The following is a 17,230-nucleotide window of genomic DNA, read 5'->3' as shown; positions in this document are numbered from 1 at the left end:
TTGAACTATAGTTATATTTGGATCCCTATAATTATAGGAAAGTTTGAATTTGGTCATTGTCTGCGAAACACTTATGTGTTCGGTAAGTGCTTATGTGGCATCGTTCAAATTAAAAGGTGTATAGGGTCTGACTCGGTCCATTATTCTATCCTGGCCCATGTCCATTAAACTTGCACATGGACTAGGGATGAGTTTGAGTATAAAAAATTAGTCTGGTTGATATTTAGGGTCGTGTGAAACGTAAGCACAATTGTCCCACAAATACCCCTAGTTACTCGCTAGCTTAAAAATAAGACTTTGCATATGCAAGAACTGTGGAATGAGAACATATTTAAATATCATAGTCTTAATATTATATTGCCTTATTGGACCAAGTTCGTTAACTCACTAGAAATATTATATTGCCTTTTGGGACCTGGTTTATTAAATGAGCCCAACTCCAATAGGCACTAGTGTGAATTAGGGTTAGCCACCTTGAGAGTGTATTCCTTGCATGATTATAAATAAAGCGTGAGATTTTCAAACCCTAATTACTATTTTCGCTAAGACTTTTACCTCTACTAGTACAACAAGAGGTAATCCTTAATTCATTTTGTTCGTTTTCTTTTCAACTTTGAAACATGAACATGCAAGTCTCTTATTAAGGAATCAATAATAATTTCACTTATCCGCAATATTCTCTAATAGGTGGTTGATGGTGCATAATGCATATTGGAAGTTTTGTTGCTCTCTTTGCAGGTGGTGTTGGATCTTGAGTTAAGCCATGTTGTTGTATGTGTTCCGATTTGCTTCTTGGAGTAGTCACGTGAGGGTTTTGCAACCTTGTTATTGTACACATACTACTTGCACCTACTACATTTGTTATGGATCAATGTGCACTTGAGTTTGCTAGGGTTGGGATCTTCAAAAGGATCTCTTATCCTCAGTTTTTTAGGCATGTCAAGACCGGGAATTGTTATTCAGACCCCCCCCACCCCTATTTAGACCGAAAGAAATTTCTGAAACCCGAAATTACCCCTTTCGAACGCACCTTTAACTAGTGTGATGGTCGCAGTTTGAACCTCATTTTCAGAGTGCGACACGGACGCACACTGAGGGTGCGCTGGTGACGCACTTTGAGAGTGCATGGACAACACATCGGTCATTGACCATGAGTCAACAACCATTAAAACTCATTAAATGAGTCATTAAGTGCGTCGTTACAACCTAGGTCACCGCAGCTCTATAAAAAGGGCTTCCCAATCCTTCATTTTTCACACAAAATATCTCTTCTTCCTCCCCTCCTCTTCTATGCTTTTCTTATGTCTTATTTTTAGGGGGTTTTGAGTGGTTGGGGATTATGTGGATGTTATCCCCAACATTAGCAACTTTGAGTACTTTGAAAGAAAAATTTCAAATTCAGAGTGCCAAAGTTGCTAATGTAGGGGTGATCATCCTTGCTCATCCTTGCTTGTTCAAAGTACTCAAAGTTGCTAAATAGAATAGGTCCACACTCCCGTAGAAAATGCCCTCCGACGGTGTGAGATTGTGATGGAAACATCAAGGCTCGCCCAGGCTCAGGTGGCTGCACTGGATCCATCCGGGATGTCGAGGAGGAGAAGACAAGGAAGAGGAGCTCAGAAGCCAAGGAAGAGGACCTGAAGAAGAAGAAGACTCCATCCTGATTGTATCCCATATGGGGGGGGGGGTCATTGTACTTGTATATGTCAAGTACTAGGGTTAGGACTTAGGGTCTAGGGGTCATTGTACTTGTATGTTCGAAAACTTTGTAATTTATCATCAAAAAATTATGAATAAAGTCCTTTTCTTGTATATGATTATGTTCATATTTGTTTCATCATGTTTCTGTTTCATATATGGTTCTGGTTTCGAGTTGCAAATCGCACTCTCAGGGTGCGTCTTAGACGCTGCTCCAAGGAGCGTCTGCAACGCACCATGTAGAAGCGTCTAACACGCACCTTGAGTGTAACACCCCGATTTCGGTGGCGTCACTTTAGTAACCAAATAAACTTAATGCGGAAAAACGTAAATATTTTGTTTTTCGATAATAACTAAGACAAGACTGAAATAAATAAAACCCAAATACGAAAGGCAATAGAACTAATATACAATATATATAACATCCCCCGCTGTAAGTAGCGACCTCGTCACGAGTAACCTCCAGTGACGGAAAGTAGAAAAGTGTAACGCCCGTAGGCAAAATGTACAATCCCAAAATGTTAGGTCAAGTGTCAGCAACACAAGCCCTCAAAAATAAGAATAAGTCAGAGCTAGGACACTAACACCCAACCTTAGTAGACTCTAAACACCCATCCCCTATACTTCCATCATCGATTCTCATCTGGTCATGCATGAAGTCCGGGTCCACGTCGAAGGCTCAGTAGTAGTCATTTCGCTCCGGGTCTTCCCCGAACGACGAAGAATCACGAAAGAATCCATCGACGACATCTGACAAAAAGGGCATACATAGCCCCCCAAACACAGGTAGCACGCGCAAGGGTCAACTTACGGAATATAGTATAGAGAATACAAGACAACAGGTAAAGTATAAGGGGTATATATATATATGTTGTATATATACATATAAGTTCTGCGTTGTCTACCCTAAGGTTTAAACATAGCATGTTATCAAATCTCTAGTACAATTCAATCATCAAAGCACATACGATATTTATCAACATCTACTCATCAAAACACCTAACGATGTTCATCAACATCAACTCATCCAAATCCCCAACGAATATAATTAGAGTGCATGATATGTCAATGCAACGTCAATCTCGACGATTTCAGAAGAAGTAGGCTGGGCACGATCAAGTCGGTCCTAACACTGGCATTGTGTCGACCATAACCCTCGAGTGTCACTTACAACCTTGACATAGTCGGATCAGTCCTAACCTTGCGGGTCGACTTTTCCCTCCGCTATGCCCGACAATCAACAGGTCGATTCTAACCTCACGGTCGATCATATCCCTCGTCGATGTCCGAATTACCCGAAGGCATAACTGTACCCGAAGGCATAAACTGTACCCGAAGGCATAAACTGTACCCGAAGGCATAAACATTATCTCATGATGATCTCCAAATCATCCGACTCATCTCCATCTGATGGTCAAAACTGCTCAACGAACAAGAGTATCGACATACTCGGAAACTACTCGTTTTCCGGCGTATCTCTCGGATAGCCCAATAACACAGCTGCTCCAACAGCACAAGAGCATCAACATACTCAATACTTCTCAACTTCCTCAACACTTGGATCCGACGACACTTCTCGTTTTCCAAAAACTAAGATTTGCATCCTAAGCTTCCTTTCGAGTTTGTTATCATCATTTGAAGATTTAGAGGTTGTTTAATGTCTTATGAGTTTTGTTTTCAAAATAATATCCTTTTAGTCTTATCGCAACATCTTATAAGTTCTCGGGATCTCCTAATCCCCAACTGACTCCAGAGAATGTCTCGATCCATAAAACACCATAACAAGGCCCGAATCTCATTCGTCCTATCAAACTTTCTCAAAACTCTCAAAATAAAATCGGCATGACCTGCCCGCTATTCTCACTACTCAGGATCTCAGATTTCATTGCAAAAGCATAATTAACTCAGCACAATCAACCAACATGTCATATATCAACATATTATGCAATAACCACGTAACACTTAGCATATAAAGCATGCACCACACATCCTAAATTACCCACTTATCACTTAACATGAAATTCACTCTCAAAAACATTCAGTAGATGAATCATCTACATTGTCAGCCGAAGCCTCAGAAAACATTTTACCAGTCAAACACAAACAAGTGCATAAACAATAAATCAAGTCGAATTCATCGACACCTAAAGCATTAACTAGCAAGGTAAGTTGCCCTTACCTCTAGTTATTCCAACGTTCTCCTCAAACGTTCCTTCACAATGAGCTCCTTGATCTTCAGGAAATTCTTCAAAAGAACCTTTAGAGTAAACCACATATTCCATCAAAATCTATCGGAAACTAAGCTATCAATGCTCACTAAGGTTACCCGAAGTAATACATACTCCGAGGTACGATAATCTAGCGCGAAAGGACAAGTTTTCGGAAAAGGAAATTTTCCTCCTCCTCCCCTAGGGTGCTGGGCCACTATTCACAATTGTGGGATTCGATTTTTCTTCGATCAAACTTGGTTCCTATGCTATCATTAGCCGTAACTAAGAGTATTCTGAACTCGAAAAAATTATCAGATCAAAAACTGTCGCAGGGGTATTTTGGTCATGATTTTTAACTTAGAATTTCAAAACTGAAATCCCAAAAAGCAAATTTGACAGGGACGTTACTAACGACGTTTATGACAACTAATCCTACTAGCACTAAGCTAAGGCGATAGTTTTCAGCCTAAAGGTTGAAGCTTTACTCCAAAAATGGGTATTTGAGGCTAAAATTGATTCCGGCGGAATTTCGGCGGCATAACGGAAAATCTAATCCGGCAGAAGTGATCTTGGGCACGTAAGGAAGATGTTTAGAATCAAAAATGAAATATTCAGGATAGTTTTGCAAAAACCTCAAAACTATCAGCTCAGAAAAGTCTATAGAAAAGCTATGGAAAAAGCGATCAGAGGTAAGGATTAGCGACTATACCTCGACACCTTGAAGTAGCAACTGATTGATCGACGATCAAGCAAGAATTGAACAAAAGCTCTTCTTCCTCCTCTCCTCTCAAACTCGCGGCCTCTTGGAAGAAAATGGGTAAGATTTTGTGATTTTTCTCTTCTTTCTTGCTATATATAGAGGTTGGCAAAACGCGGGAAAATGAAAGTTTCGCGAATCTGATTTTTCCGGCTTCATTCTCCGTGAATTCTAAGATATGTTTTGGCGAAAGAATTCCAAAACTAAAATGAGGTCTCCTTGTATTTTTGGCGACTAATGCATAATCGGTATAAAACTATTTTACCCGATAAGTTGCTTTTTGCATCGAATATCGGAATAGAAAACTTCCTTCTGAAGAAAGATTGAAATCATCGAGAGAAATGAGTGTACGCGTGTGGAATCTTCATTTGATGTTCCGAATAGAAAAAGTCCTCATAGTCGGGTGATTCTAGGGTTTTGAAATACCAGGGTTTCGGTTTCGGCAAACTTCCGATGATTGGAATCGGACGTTCGTAGATCCTAGAGTTTCGCCTCGAAACGATTGTGATATATGGAAAAAGAGAAGTTCTAACATTTCTCTGAAGATTTTTGGAATTAACTTCCATCGTGCCTAAAAGTGAAAACTAGCTATATACTAGGGTTTCTGACCTAGGTTTAAGTGTATAACGATCGTGCTATAACTTTTATCGACTTTGGTACAATCCTTAGACTTTTCCTGAACTTTCTCCTTCATAAATTTATTTCATTTAGTAAACTCTAGTTCAGGTTTCCCTTCACGATACATCAACCCTAATCGTGAATAGGATTCTATTTACTTGGCATAAGTTTAAAAACTTGGGCCTTACATTGAGAGTGCGATTAATTTAGAACTTGTGCCTTGTACAGGGACCCTGGCATGGAACATTGTTTAGGTGTTACACGTCGCACTCTCATGGTGCGTCTTAGACGCATCTTAAGGATGCGATTGAGACGCACCCTGAGTGTGCGATGAGAAAGGAACTCTGCAACATAAACGTTTCATTCAAAACAGAAACATTAAAACAGTAAATGTTACATGTTATCAAAACAGAACAATTGGAGACTAAATTAATCACATCACAACATAACTTGTCTTTTAAACACAACCTACGTGAAAAGTAATTTGTCTTCAATACAGTCATCCTTTAATTAATCCTAAAACACTAGACCTAACTAGTCTTCGAGGTAGATGCTTTTGCTTTTCCTTTCTTATTTCTGTCAGGGCCACCACCACCATGAGGTGCAACTCCATTGCCACCGCCACTGTCATCATCATCACCTCCATACTCCAAGTGCTGCATTATGATATCCTGCATACGCTGGTTTGCCTCGAGGATCCGCTGAGGGGTCTCACTGGGGTCAACTGTGATATCACTCAACTCCCGTAATTGTTCAAGAACATCCTACAAGCAACAATGAAACAGAATCATAAATTGTAACATAAACAAAATCAAACTAGTCATTAAATTATTGATCCTTACCACAAGAGTTACTGCCACAGGACCTCTTGTTTCAGGAGGGATCACAAAGCGGTGTGAGATTGACTTGTACCACTCAAAGTAGCGAGGTGTTGTCGTTGTAGTGTCAGTATGTTGTGCAGCCACGCAATAAGCCATGTTCTCAAACCTCTCATCAATATCCTCAACAGGGGGAATGTTTGCCGGTGGTAAATTGGGTTGATCCTGGAGCATATGGAACTGCCTCAACACACGCTCTGGCAGATATGCCGGATGATGCCTGAATGCCGAATCCACCCACTGTAAAGACTCTCCTGCTGAAAGGGCCAATCCACTCTATGCCCGTCATATGGAGTCCATATAACATTGTTATCCCTAAGGTCATCTAGGATTAGCCTCTTCGCATGCAGGTCCACAGTCCCCCTCTTGGTGACCCATTTGCAAGCTCGCGGGTCTTTCTCACTATATTTCCTGTTCAGGTTTCTATCAAACAATGAAGCAGGGAAGTGCTCAAATATCCATGCCTGTAATCAAATAATCATACATCAAAATGTGATACCTTAAATTACATTAATTACAATTTAACTAAAATAAGAGTTGTAGAATCATACCTGAAACAGATTTAAGTATCCTCCAAGACTAGTGGTGCAAACCTTGGTGGCGTCCTTCAGCTGGTCATAAAGGAAAGCCAATGCCATGGCGCCCCATGCATACTCCCCAACCTTTTCCAAATCCATGAACATCCCCAAATATGCAACATCCACCTTGTTGTTTGTCTTCCCACAGAAGATCGTCATGCCCACCAAACGCAGCAAGAAGGCTCTAGCTTGGTCTTCCCTTCCTTAGCCATGTCCTCAGCCACCTTCAACAACCATGTATAACGAGCATAAGGTCCTAAGGACTTCCGGATCTCCTCTTCAGCATCTGCTTGTGTAACACCAAGCTGTTTATGCAAAACAGTGGATGCTTCCTCACGAGTCAGGACTGGGAGAGTGAAGAATTTGCCCTTCACAGGAATGTGTAACATAGAACTAACATCATCCAGTGTGATGGTCATCTCCCCAAATGGCATATGGAAAGAGGATGTATCCCGCTGCCATCTCTCCACAAACGTTGTTAGCATGGTCTTGTCAACAGAGGGAAGGTTGCATGTCAACAAAGGCAATAGACCAGCAGCCACAACCCTTCCCTTTACATAAGTCGAAAAGCATTTTAACACATCCTTATGCTTCTTCTTATCATTCCCAAGCATAGCATTCCCATGGTGGTAGGTTTTCAAGACACCCCTATCAAGCACTTTAGCAGGTTTCTTGTAATGCTTCCACACCTCCAATGATATATGTTGCTTGAAGCTCTTCAGCAAGGTATTGTCATAAGGCCCCCCAGGAAAGAATATGTCATCATCATCATCTTCCTCACCTTGATCTGCTTGTGTATGCCCGCCATCCTCTTCATCCTCCTCTTCCTCCTCCTCCTCCTCCTCCTCCTCCTCCTCCTCTTCACCAGAACTCTCCTCCTCTCCTTGACCAAAACCCTGTTCTGCATCAACCATATCATCATCTTCAGGTTCAGGCTCCTGTACTTGTTCAGGTTCAGGCTCCTGTACTACACTGGCAGCAGTCGTTGCACTACTTGCACGCCTTTTACGGGTTGCCTCGTCACGCCTTTTACGTGCTTCTTCTTTCTTTCGTAGGGAAGCGGTTGCACGCTCCTTACGTACCGATGCCGTGGGGGGGATTCTACTACCATGACTAGAACGGTTGGCCGGGGGAAAACTCAGATTCTTTGTTCTTTCCATATCTGAACTAGCATTGGAAACATAAGACTCAAAACAGAACAAAAACATAGCATTGAAGCTTTGACAGATAAAGGTCTATGACGCACGTTCAGGGTGCGTCTGTGTCGCCCCTTAAGGGTGCGTATCAAGTGCACCCTTAAGGTGCGTGCATTCTAAACACGCACCTTCAAGCTACGACACAGACGCATCTACAAGGTGCTATCAAAACCATAACATAATGGGTCGGGTCGCATAACGAACCTGGGTTCCGAGAAGAATGTTGGGCTGTTGGCAGCAGAAGGTGGCAATGGGGGTGGCTGCGACTCCACACGGTTGCGGTGTAGCTGGCGATGGCGGCGGCCGGCGGAGGCAGTGGAGGATATGCGTGAGAGAGGGAGGTAGATTTTGAATGAGTGAAATGTGTTTGGGGGAGGGGTTGGGGGGGGGGTTTCAGAAGTTTGAAAAAGTGGGAGAAGTGGGAAGAGGGGGGGGGAGTTAGTGGGGAAAGTGAGAAATTTTTTTTTTAAACAGGGGCATTTTGGACAATTCGCCAATTTTGAGGGATCTGAATAGGGGTGGGGGGTATGAATAACAATTCGCGTCAAAGACCTTGCTTTTGCCCATTAATTGGTGTAATAATGTGCATGTATGTGTTCTTATAAGCTTGTCTTTTTGTAATATTAATATACATAGGGGGGGTTTCAGAAGTTTGAAAAAGTGGGAGAAGTGGGAAGAGGGGGGGGGAGTTAGTGGGGAAAGTGAGAAATTTTTTTTTTAAACAGGAGCATTTTGGACAATTCGCCAATTTTGAGGGATCTGAATAGGGGTGGGGGGTATGAATAACAATTCGCGTCAAAGACCTTGCTTTTGCCCATTAATTAGTGTAATAATGTGCATGTATGTGTTCTTATAAGCTTGTCTTTTTGTAATATTAATATACATAGGACTATATTGAGTCCCTTGTAGAAAATGCCTAGAGTGGTCCTTCAAAGACACAATGAACCTATCACTCCTAAGTGAGTCATTTGGCTCATACCAGTCCAACTCGTCACTCATCGAACCCGAATTTGATTAATTCAAAAGTTCTTTCGGACAAGAATGAATTAAAGTGTGTTTGATTAAATTTATTTTGGATTGATTTCTTTCGCCTAAATCCAACCAAACACAACTGATGCTCATGAGCTCATCCCTACATACTTAGAAAGTTCCCACTATATCGATCTTTGTTTTTTTTACTTTGAAGAACACCTTCTAATTTTTTGTTACTACTTAGAATTCTTTTTGTTTTTTTTGAAATTACTACTTAGAATTCAAACGGACAAAAAAATAGTGTTTTATAAAATTGAGCGTCTCATAACTTCTAAAGGTAAAGTTTTTATAACTAACACAAATCTAATTACCATGGAATCTGAGATAGTAGTACATTGTGTATGTGTTCGGTGTGATAAGTGTATTTTTCATAAAACACAATCTTGTTTGATTTGAAAAATATTTATATCATAGTAGAAGTTGTAACCAAAAATATCAGGGTCGTTTGGTGCGACGTATAGTATAAGACCTGATAGTATAAGACCTGATAGTATTATGCCTGATAGTATAAGCTCTGATAACTTTCTTATACTATCCAGCGTTTGACCATACTCTGTATAATTTACCATATCATTTAAAATAATGCAATTTTATGTTTAGTGAAGTATTGAATAATGATATATAATAAAAATCAAATATGGAGGTGATTATAACGGTGGTGGCGGTGGTGATGGAAGTGGTGGTAGGTTGGTGGTGGTGATGGCAATGGTGGTAGGTTGGTGTTGGTGGCGGTGGTGGTGACAGTGGAGATAGGTTGGTGGGTGGTGGCAGCAATGGTGGTTGTGGTGGTGGCGATGATAGGGTGGTGGTGTTGGTGGTAAGGTGGCGGCTGCGGTAGGGTGGCGGCTACGGTGGAGGGTGGAGTCAATGGTGGTGGTGGTGGTTGTGGTGGTGGCAATAGAGTGGTGGCGACGATTATGGTGGTGGTGGCGATAGGGTGGCGGTAGGGCGGTGGTGGCGGCGACGGTGGTGGTGATCGGGTGGTGGAAGCGATGGTGGTTGTGGTGTTGGCAACGATAGGGTGGTGGTGGTAAGGCGGTGACGGCTGCAGTAGGGTGGCGGCGATAGGGTGGTGGTTATGATGTCGGTGGTAACAATAGAGTGGTGGCGACGATTATGGTGGTGGTGGCGATAAGGTGGTGGTTGTGGTGTCGGTGGTGGCGGTAGGGCGGTGGTGGTGGCGATGGTGGTGATCGGGTGGTGGCGGCAACACCGGTGGCGGTGGTGGTGCCAATGGTGATGTAAGCTAGTTGGCAGCGATGGAGGGTGGTGGTGCTGGTGACTTATACGTCACAACCTTATCATGTCTTATCTATCACTCACATGATGAATTAAATAATACGTCATTTTAACGTATAAGGGGACTTTGATGGATAAGCTTATACAATACAATGTCATCACCAAACAATGGATAAACTCATAATGTATTGTATAAGCTTATACTATCATGCCTAATACGGCGTGTCAAACGAGCCCTTATAGTACAAGTAGCGGAGTAGCTCTTGAAAGATAATTTTTTTCTATTAACAATATTCAAACCCTCAAAGACATATACCAACAATCCATTGGTACACACGATGCATGTTTGGTTTCTATTGTTTGATCTTAGAATCATGTAAATAGGAGAAAGGCTACTCTCACCTTCTAAAAACGCGAATATTACACATAGTACCTGTTTTTTTCTCAAACAAGCTATATATACACATACTACCATAAACTCACTTCAATAATCATGTCACCAAACTAACTTAACTATCAGTAACTGTAATCTGCTATAAGCATGGTAGAGAAAGCAAAGAAGGCTTTTGCCATGTGGAGTGATTCCCAGACTGAACCCGACAAGCTCCAAACATGGGTCCCCTCACAAAGCTCTGAATTTGTTTTCATCACATGTTAATGTATCACCAACCATGTCACTATTACAAGGGGGACTTTTACTTTCAACTTTCAACACAACTCACAAGTAACATTATTTTGCCTCTACCTTAAAAAAAAAAAAATTTGCGGCAGAGGTAGTCTTTCAATCGAGGAGTGTTTCCAAGGGAGGAGGCTTGTGGAGGAAGGAGGTTTACGGAGGAGGAAGTGCTTCCGGTGAAGATGAAGGAAGGAGAAGCGGCGGTGGCTGCCTTTTTTTTATTGTAGGGTGGCATGTTAAGATTAGGTTATAGAAAACTATTTAAGTTTCATTTAATTACAAAAATTAATTAGTTTTTAATTTTAAGTATAATTTAGTTTTCTTGTTGTGCAAAACTTAAAACTTACAACTCAAACTCATGACATGCCATCATAGGCACTAGAGCATCTCCAGCGCGCCGCGCTAGCGCGCCGCGCTGGTGCCTTAGCCCAACTAGAGATGCTAAGATCTTTGCTTTATTTTTGGGCATCATTAGAGTGTGCCGAGGTGTAGAGTTGGTTCCTTAAAAATTAAAATATGTTCCTTGTGCAAGGAATTATGCTTTTTAGGGGGTTGTTTAATTTTGAGGAGTGTTTGGAGAACACCTGAATACTTGAATTATTCATGGCTCAACTCGTAACTTAATTGTTGAGATTATGATAGAATTTCCCCCCCCCCCCTCCCGCATACTCGCCTAAAAGGGGGTTGTTTAATCCTGGGGAAGTGTTTGGGAGAACACCCAAACCCACCTAGAAGGGGGTTGTTTAATCTTGAGGGAGTGTTTGAGAGAACACTTGAATTCGGTGAATTATTCACGACTCAGCTCGTAAATCATTTTACCCGTTGGGATTATGATTTGCCCCTGGCACCCACCTAGAAGGGGTTTGTTTAATCTTGAGGGAGTGTTTGAGAAAACATATGAATACAATGAATTATTCACAACTCAACTCGTAAATCATCTTAACCGTTGAGATTATGATTACATACTTCCAAATTAATGATTGTTATTTGGAGGAGTCAAATCCTTCTCCTTCGACATATTGGAGAGAAATGAGTTGCCTCAGGATTTTGCAATGAGAGCTAAATGGGTGAATGCTTCACATTTCTATAAACTACTGGCTGAGCTATTAGATACTGCTGAATATTATGGGGAAAGGGTTGCACAAAACCAAGGGCATTACATGCAGCATGGTCATGGTAGACAGAGAGGAGGAATGTGATTTTTTATAGGCGGTGGAAGGATAGAACAGTATCAGTCACTGCGAAAGAAAATAATGACAGGAGCAAGTTTGACCCAACTCACCCAAGATTCATGTTTTTGGGGAAGGGTGGAGGAAGCAATTGTAAAACTTGCTCCTCACAAAAGCTTTTCCCAAAGAATTGATTTTAACTTTAGAATTATTGTAGAAAAAATTTCAATCATGCACTTATATGCTTATGACCTGGTCGCATTAGGATTTTAATTAAATATGAATTAGAAGCATGACAAAAGCAAATAGATGATTGTTTCTACCTTTTTGTGCTGATGACTGAACATTATATCACTACCTAATAATTTCAACAATAATGTTGATCATGAAATGTACAAGTCAAGGCAACATCCGTGAGAACAATACAAAGGATATTCCACCAATTATTCTTCAAACTTGTGAAGAATCATACCTTGCCATTTTGAACTTCAATATTCCTAACTGGCCCCTTGAACCATTTTCTTGCATCCAACACCCACCAGAGCATTATTAGACCCAAACACACCCCCAAAGCAACTGGTGCATAATTAAAAGTATCCCAGGTAATTGGGTACAGAGTTGGCAAAAGGAACACACAACATGTGTAACAAATCCATAGAAATGCTACCAGGCAGATTGGTCTTCTTGCTTTTCCTAAATAAAACGGCCCCGGCTTGAAGTTCTTCTCAGGCATCACCATCCTTGCAAAGATAGGAACTGCATAGCCACCAACCCATCCAATTGTGCACACTGAAGTTATTGCAGTGAAGACTACATTGACCTTCAAAATTGGGAGACCAAGAAGAATGCAGATTGCAGCACAAAGCCATACAGCATTTGAGGGAACCTTGTGCTTTGGGTGCAGTTTCCGCCATAAGGATGAGTATGGAACTCCCTTATCTCTTGATAGAGCATAAACCTGAAAATTGTTGAAGATAAACCACATTGGTAAGGAGGCATTATTCCCACCCCAAACACATATTTCTGGTTCAAACACTAGCATACACAACCCCATTGCTGCTTATCAAAAAAAAAAAGAAAAAAAACCCATTGCTTCTCAAACAGCAAGATACTTAGGCATCCAATCAGTACAAATAACAAACAGAGACCCAGTTTTCTATCTATCTCTCTTCTTATCACATTCATCACATATCACATTCAGTACTTCTCTCTCTTCTATTTCTTTCTCAGGGTGTCTGTTGGGTGCCTGCACCATGTGGATATCTACAAATCAATTTCCCTTCTCACATAAGTAATCTAAATTACAGCTAAAAATTGGATAACCTAATACTTCCATTCTCACAAAAGATAACTTCTAGCAGTTGCAAAGGATGTAAATTAGAAGCTAGACCTCCCACTTACCATTCTAATAAACAAAGAGACATAAAGTTACTTCACTTACCACTCTGGCAGCACTTGTAGTGATTGAAAGTCCACCAAAGAAGAATGAGCCCCAAATGATAAATAGTATAATGATTGCTCCAGCAGAATTGTGATATCTTCCATGGAATGCATCATAGAGTATTTGTGCTGGCACAAATGCTCCAGCCGTCTCATTGTTTGGATCGTAAAGGTAACCAAAATCCTGAGAGAGTTGAAAACTGGTGTTACTATCGTCCTTTGGACAAAAGCGGTATAGTTTAATAGCATGTTTGGATCAGTTTGTCTTTCAGAATCAATTATGGCAGAATCAATTCAGAAATCCAGGAGCTTCTCACTAGAATTGATTCTGACTTCAAATCAATTATAGAAAGGTTTCCAAACATGCACTAAGTCAACATGACAAGCGAACTAAATGAACCCTCACTTGATGCTATATACTCTCTTGGCCATTCAGAAGATGATAAACTGAAAATCTCTCAGCCTAAATTTTGCTTGAAAATTTTGACTATCTTCATTTACATTTTTATATCTACATATGCATTGAGTTCTAAATTCTAACATGCTTCATAAAGTCATTTTCCTTGGGGGCAAAGAGGGGAAGAAGTGTTTTTTTATTGCTTGATCATATCTTGAAGATGTTTATTCCTGAGATAAACTTAGATATTCTTACCTGAATGCTGAATGTAAGTGCCAAGATGTAAGCCCATCCAAACACGGCAATGATCCCAATACTACCTAGTATTGCAATGGGTCCATTCTTGTCTGCACCTTTAGTTTCTTCAGTTAGATGTGCTGCAGCATCATATCCATAGAGGGAATACTGGCTGACAAGAAATGATAGAATGACTGCATATGGTTTGCTTGATATTCCTGTTGTATCAGTGGCCAATTCCATGTGTGAGAATACATATGATGCAGATTTTGTAGTTGGTGCTACCAGAGGTAACAATATCACTATCACTGTTCCACCAATAACCTGACACAATGAATGAGGGCATTACCTTCTAACACACAAAAAAACCTTCAAATTGTTGAGCATATTGTGAATTACATTTCAACAATTTTGATAGAAATAAACAATTATAGCATAAGCAAATCCAGAAGTAAATATTATTGGGGTTTAATCAAGTAAAAATATAACCTTCTCTCTCACTTCTATTATTTTCTCTTAATCACAGAATAAATGCATGTTTGGAAACTCATTCTGAAACCACAGTGAAACCAAAATTATGGTGAACAGAAGTAAAAGTTAAGGGAAGTTGCTTCTCTACACCATGATTTTAGAGTTTTCAAACAAGCACTGAGCTAGCTTAGGCCATCCAAATGCAGTATTGTTATACAAAGAAGAAAAAGTACCTGCCACCATATTGAAATCATGTCGATCAAGGCAATCACTTCTAGTGCAAACGTGTTCAGTGCTGCCCAGATAACAGTGAGGCCAATGTACATACATAAGAAAAGCCATTTTGGGGCAAAGTACCCTCCACCTTTATTTGTGCCGGTTGAAAGTAGGATTATACTCTGCAATGTTTGTGATCCTGCATATGCCTTTTTTCCAACCATGAAAAGCATGAGTTACCATGAAAACTTTTTTCTTAAAAACTTTGTATGTTTGGATACGCAGCGAAAACCATTGTGAAGCCAAAATCACGATGGACAGAAGCAATAGCTTTTGTGAGTGTCCACTGTGATTTTGCATTAGCGTAAGTAGAAATTTGACCAAAGTTTAAGTACCTGAGTCCCTATCCCGGCAATAAGCCCTATTGTCTCAAGCCAAGCACAGCACCATGAAGAAAATGGTCCCCATTTGGGACCAGCTAAATGAGCAGCCCAAAAGTACAGAGAACCAGTCGTCTGTTAGATTGAACATGAAGGGTAAATTAGTTTCATAAATTGAGTACATGTTTGAAATCCTTCTATAATTGATTCTAAAGTCAGAATGTTAGGGATAGAATTAGGGAGAGAGGGAAGAACAAAGAGAATAGAGAGGGAAACAAGGGAAAAGAGTATCATTATCATTAACAACATACCAATTACAATGGTGGACTCTACTTATATAGCCACACTAACTATCTCCCTAAATGATGTGTAACACAGAACCAATTCTAGGGAGATGCGTGCATATTTGTATCCGAATTTATCAAAAATTGAATTTGGTAAAATTGATTATAGTAAAAGTGAGTTGAAAGTGAAGTGATTTATATTTGCATACATTTATGAAAAGGTGAATTTTTGTTGGGTGATGGTGTGAAATTCACTTGTACAATCTCACAATTTATTATGTTCAACGCATAAGCTACTCTCTTTAGCTTCTACAAGAATAATTTTGGGTCTGAAATCAATTCTCCAAAATAACTACCAAACATCATATTTTCATCCACAATTGATTTTAATCTACCAAAATTTATTCTGCCGTTTTCCATCTGGACATCAAACATGTTTTCAGAGATTATACTTTAACCTTTAAGCCTTAAAGTGCCACCGCTACTCAACAAAATTACATAACTAAACTTTATAAGAAGAGACAAACCGGGAACGATGAGCATATCTCAGCCATTGCAACTCCCACAAAGCAAGTGAAGAAAGAAACCACTAGCCATCCCCAGACAAGAGTTGCAGGGCCTGCATATTGAAGGCTAGAACCAAAGAGAGGAGTAATTCCAGTGAAAAGGGTCATTGTTGAGAATGATATTGCCAGAGTTTTGAACATAGTCTGCAAGATAAATAGAAGAGTTTAACAGAGTTAATTACAAGAAAAAGTTGATTTATTCTCACAAAATCAAGATCAAGAATAACCATTTCTCTTCTGAGTTCTTGCTTGTAACCAAGCTCATTGAGCCTCTTCTCTGCTGAATCCATAGCTGTGCTGTTTCCTGTTCCTTCCGCTAAGGTGCTTTCACTCCCCATAGAACCTACCTGGCTCCTATTGAGGAGATTTTGAAAAGAGAAAAATAACTGCAAAATTCAGAAATCCCATAAATATAGGCAAACAGAAAAGGAGGATAGAGAAGAACAAGATTGACTAGTCACTCACTCTAATGTTTCAGTTGAAAGATTCAAACATGGTAGTTTTGCTCAGTGTGAAACTAGTTACAATATTTGAATGGTTGTTATAGGCAATGAATTAAACAATGACAATTGACACATCCAGTACCAATATAGCAAAAAAAATTAATTTCTCCAGATCTTTTTCCCACTGATGCATGCGTCACTATTTTAGTTCTCACAGTTCAATGAAAGGAACAACCATTTCACACTTTGCAGCTTGCAAATTGAATGAATCAAGCATAAGAGCCCCTAATATTAAGCCAACTTATTATATTGGTTCGTTTCAGAACAGCCATTTGTGACTTAGTGTATAATATATTATTTAAATATAATACAAAACTAGCAGAATGATGGAGTTGATTGATTAATTGCATCTATTTTCAAGATGTATTTCTTGTGTCTGACTTTTCCTTCGTTGAAATGTGAGTGGAAAGTGGAATTTAATAAAGACTGCAGCACTTGCCCACACGTCATGTTGTCATGTTCCATGAATGGGAAAACAAACTGCACTAATAAATTGTCCACATGGGGTTGACTACTCTCCTCTTAGCTTAACCTTTTAGCAAACCGCCTGAAAAATTGGTTAGTTTGGTCAAGTGATTAGTAACCATATCCTGAAAATTAGATTAATTTGGATATCTTCTATAAACAATTATTTAACATGTTGAACCCCTCTTTTTCAGAGAAAAATCAGAAGATAAAAGGAGAT

The 17,230-nt window shown here is 40.0% G+C and overlaps 2 protein-coding genes across 5 annotated transcripts; both read right to left on the bottom strand.

The window, feature by feature from the left end:
* Window positions 1–6,894: 6,894 nt before the first annotated feature.
* LOC130747088 (protein MAIN-LIKE 2-like) lies at window positions 6,895–7,899 on the bottom strand. The gene is made up of 2 exons (XM_057599914.1): window positions 7,635–7,899; window positions 6,895–7,526 (listed from the first exon to the last, which is right to left on the bottom strand). Exons 1-2 carry the CDS (start codon window positions 7,897–7,899, stop codon window positions 6,895–6,897), a joined length of 897 nt encoding a protein of 298 aa, XP_057455897.1.
* A 4,450-nt stretch (window positions 7,900–12,349) lies between these two features.
* Window positions 12,350–17,137, bottom strand: LOC130713783 (amino-acid permease BAT1 homolog). 4 transcript variants are annotated; one of them, XM_057563599.1, is made up of 8 exons: window positions 16,985–17,137; window positions 16,270–16,428; window positions 16,004–16,186; window positions 15,208–15,327; window positions 14,830–15,021; window positions 14,144–14,449; window positions 13,493–13,675; window positions 12,350–13,009 (listed from the first exon to the last, which is right to left on the bottom strand). In XM_057563599.1, exons 2-8 carry the CDS (start codon window positions 16,378–16,380, stop codon window positions 12,518–12,520), a joined length of 1,587 nt encoding a protein of 528 aa, XP_057419582.1. In that variant the 5' UTR covers window positions 16,381–16,428; window positions 16,985–17,137; the 3' UTR covers window positions 12,350–12,517. The 4 variants fall into 4 exon arrangements, with proteins under 4 accessions (XP_057419582.1, XP_057419589.1, XP_057419569.1 ...); XM_057563606.1 differs by lacking the exon at window positions 16,985–17,137 and adding an exon at window positions 16,508–16,910 and having other exon boundaries at window positions 16,270–16,396; XM_057563586.1 differs by lacking the exon at window positions 16,985–17,137 and adding an exon at window positions 16,508–16,909.
* Between the last annotated feature and the right edge of the window lie 93 nt (window positions 17,138–17,230).

This window comes from Lotus japonicus, chromosome 1 (assembly GCF_012489685.1).
Source record: "Lotus japonicus ecotype B-129 chromosome 1, LjGifu_v1.2".
NCBI lineage: Eukaryota > Viridiplantae > Streptophyta > Magnoliopsida > Fabales > Fabaceae > Lotus > Lotus japonicus.
Note: the sequence above shows the minus strand (reverse complement) of the source record. Positions and strands in the feature narration are given on the sequence as shown.

Coding starts and splice junctions, on each gene's coding strand:
- LOC130747088 (XM_057599914.1), bottom strand. CDS start 7,899: ATGGAAAGAACAAAGAATCTGAGTTTTCCCCCGGCCAACCGTTCTAGT. Junction 7,527..7,634: donor TATGGTTGATGCAGAACAGG/GTTTTGGTCAAG, acceptor ATACACAAGCAG/ATCAAGGTGAGGAAGATGAT.
- LOC130713783 (XM_057563599.1), bottom strand. CDS start 16,380: ATGGGGAGTGAAAGCACCTTAGCGGAAGGAACAGGAAACAGCACAGCT. Junction 15,022..15,207: donor TTGCCGGGATAGGGACTCAG/GTACTTAAACTT, acceptor GTTGGAAAAAAG/GCATATGCAGGATCACAAAC. Junction 13,010..13,492: donor CTACAAGTGCTGCCAGAGTG/GTAAGTGAAGTA, acceptor AACAATTTTCAG/GTTTATGCTCTATCAAGAGA.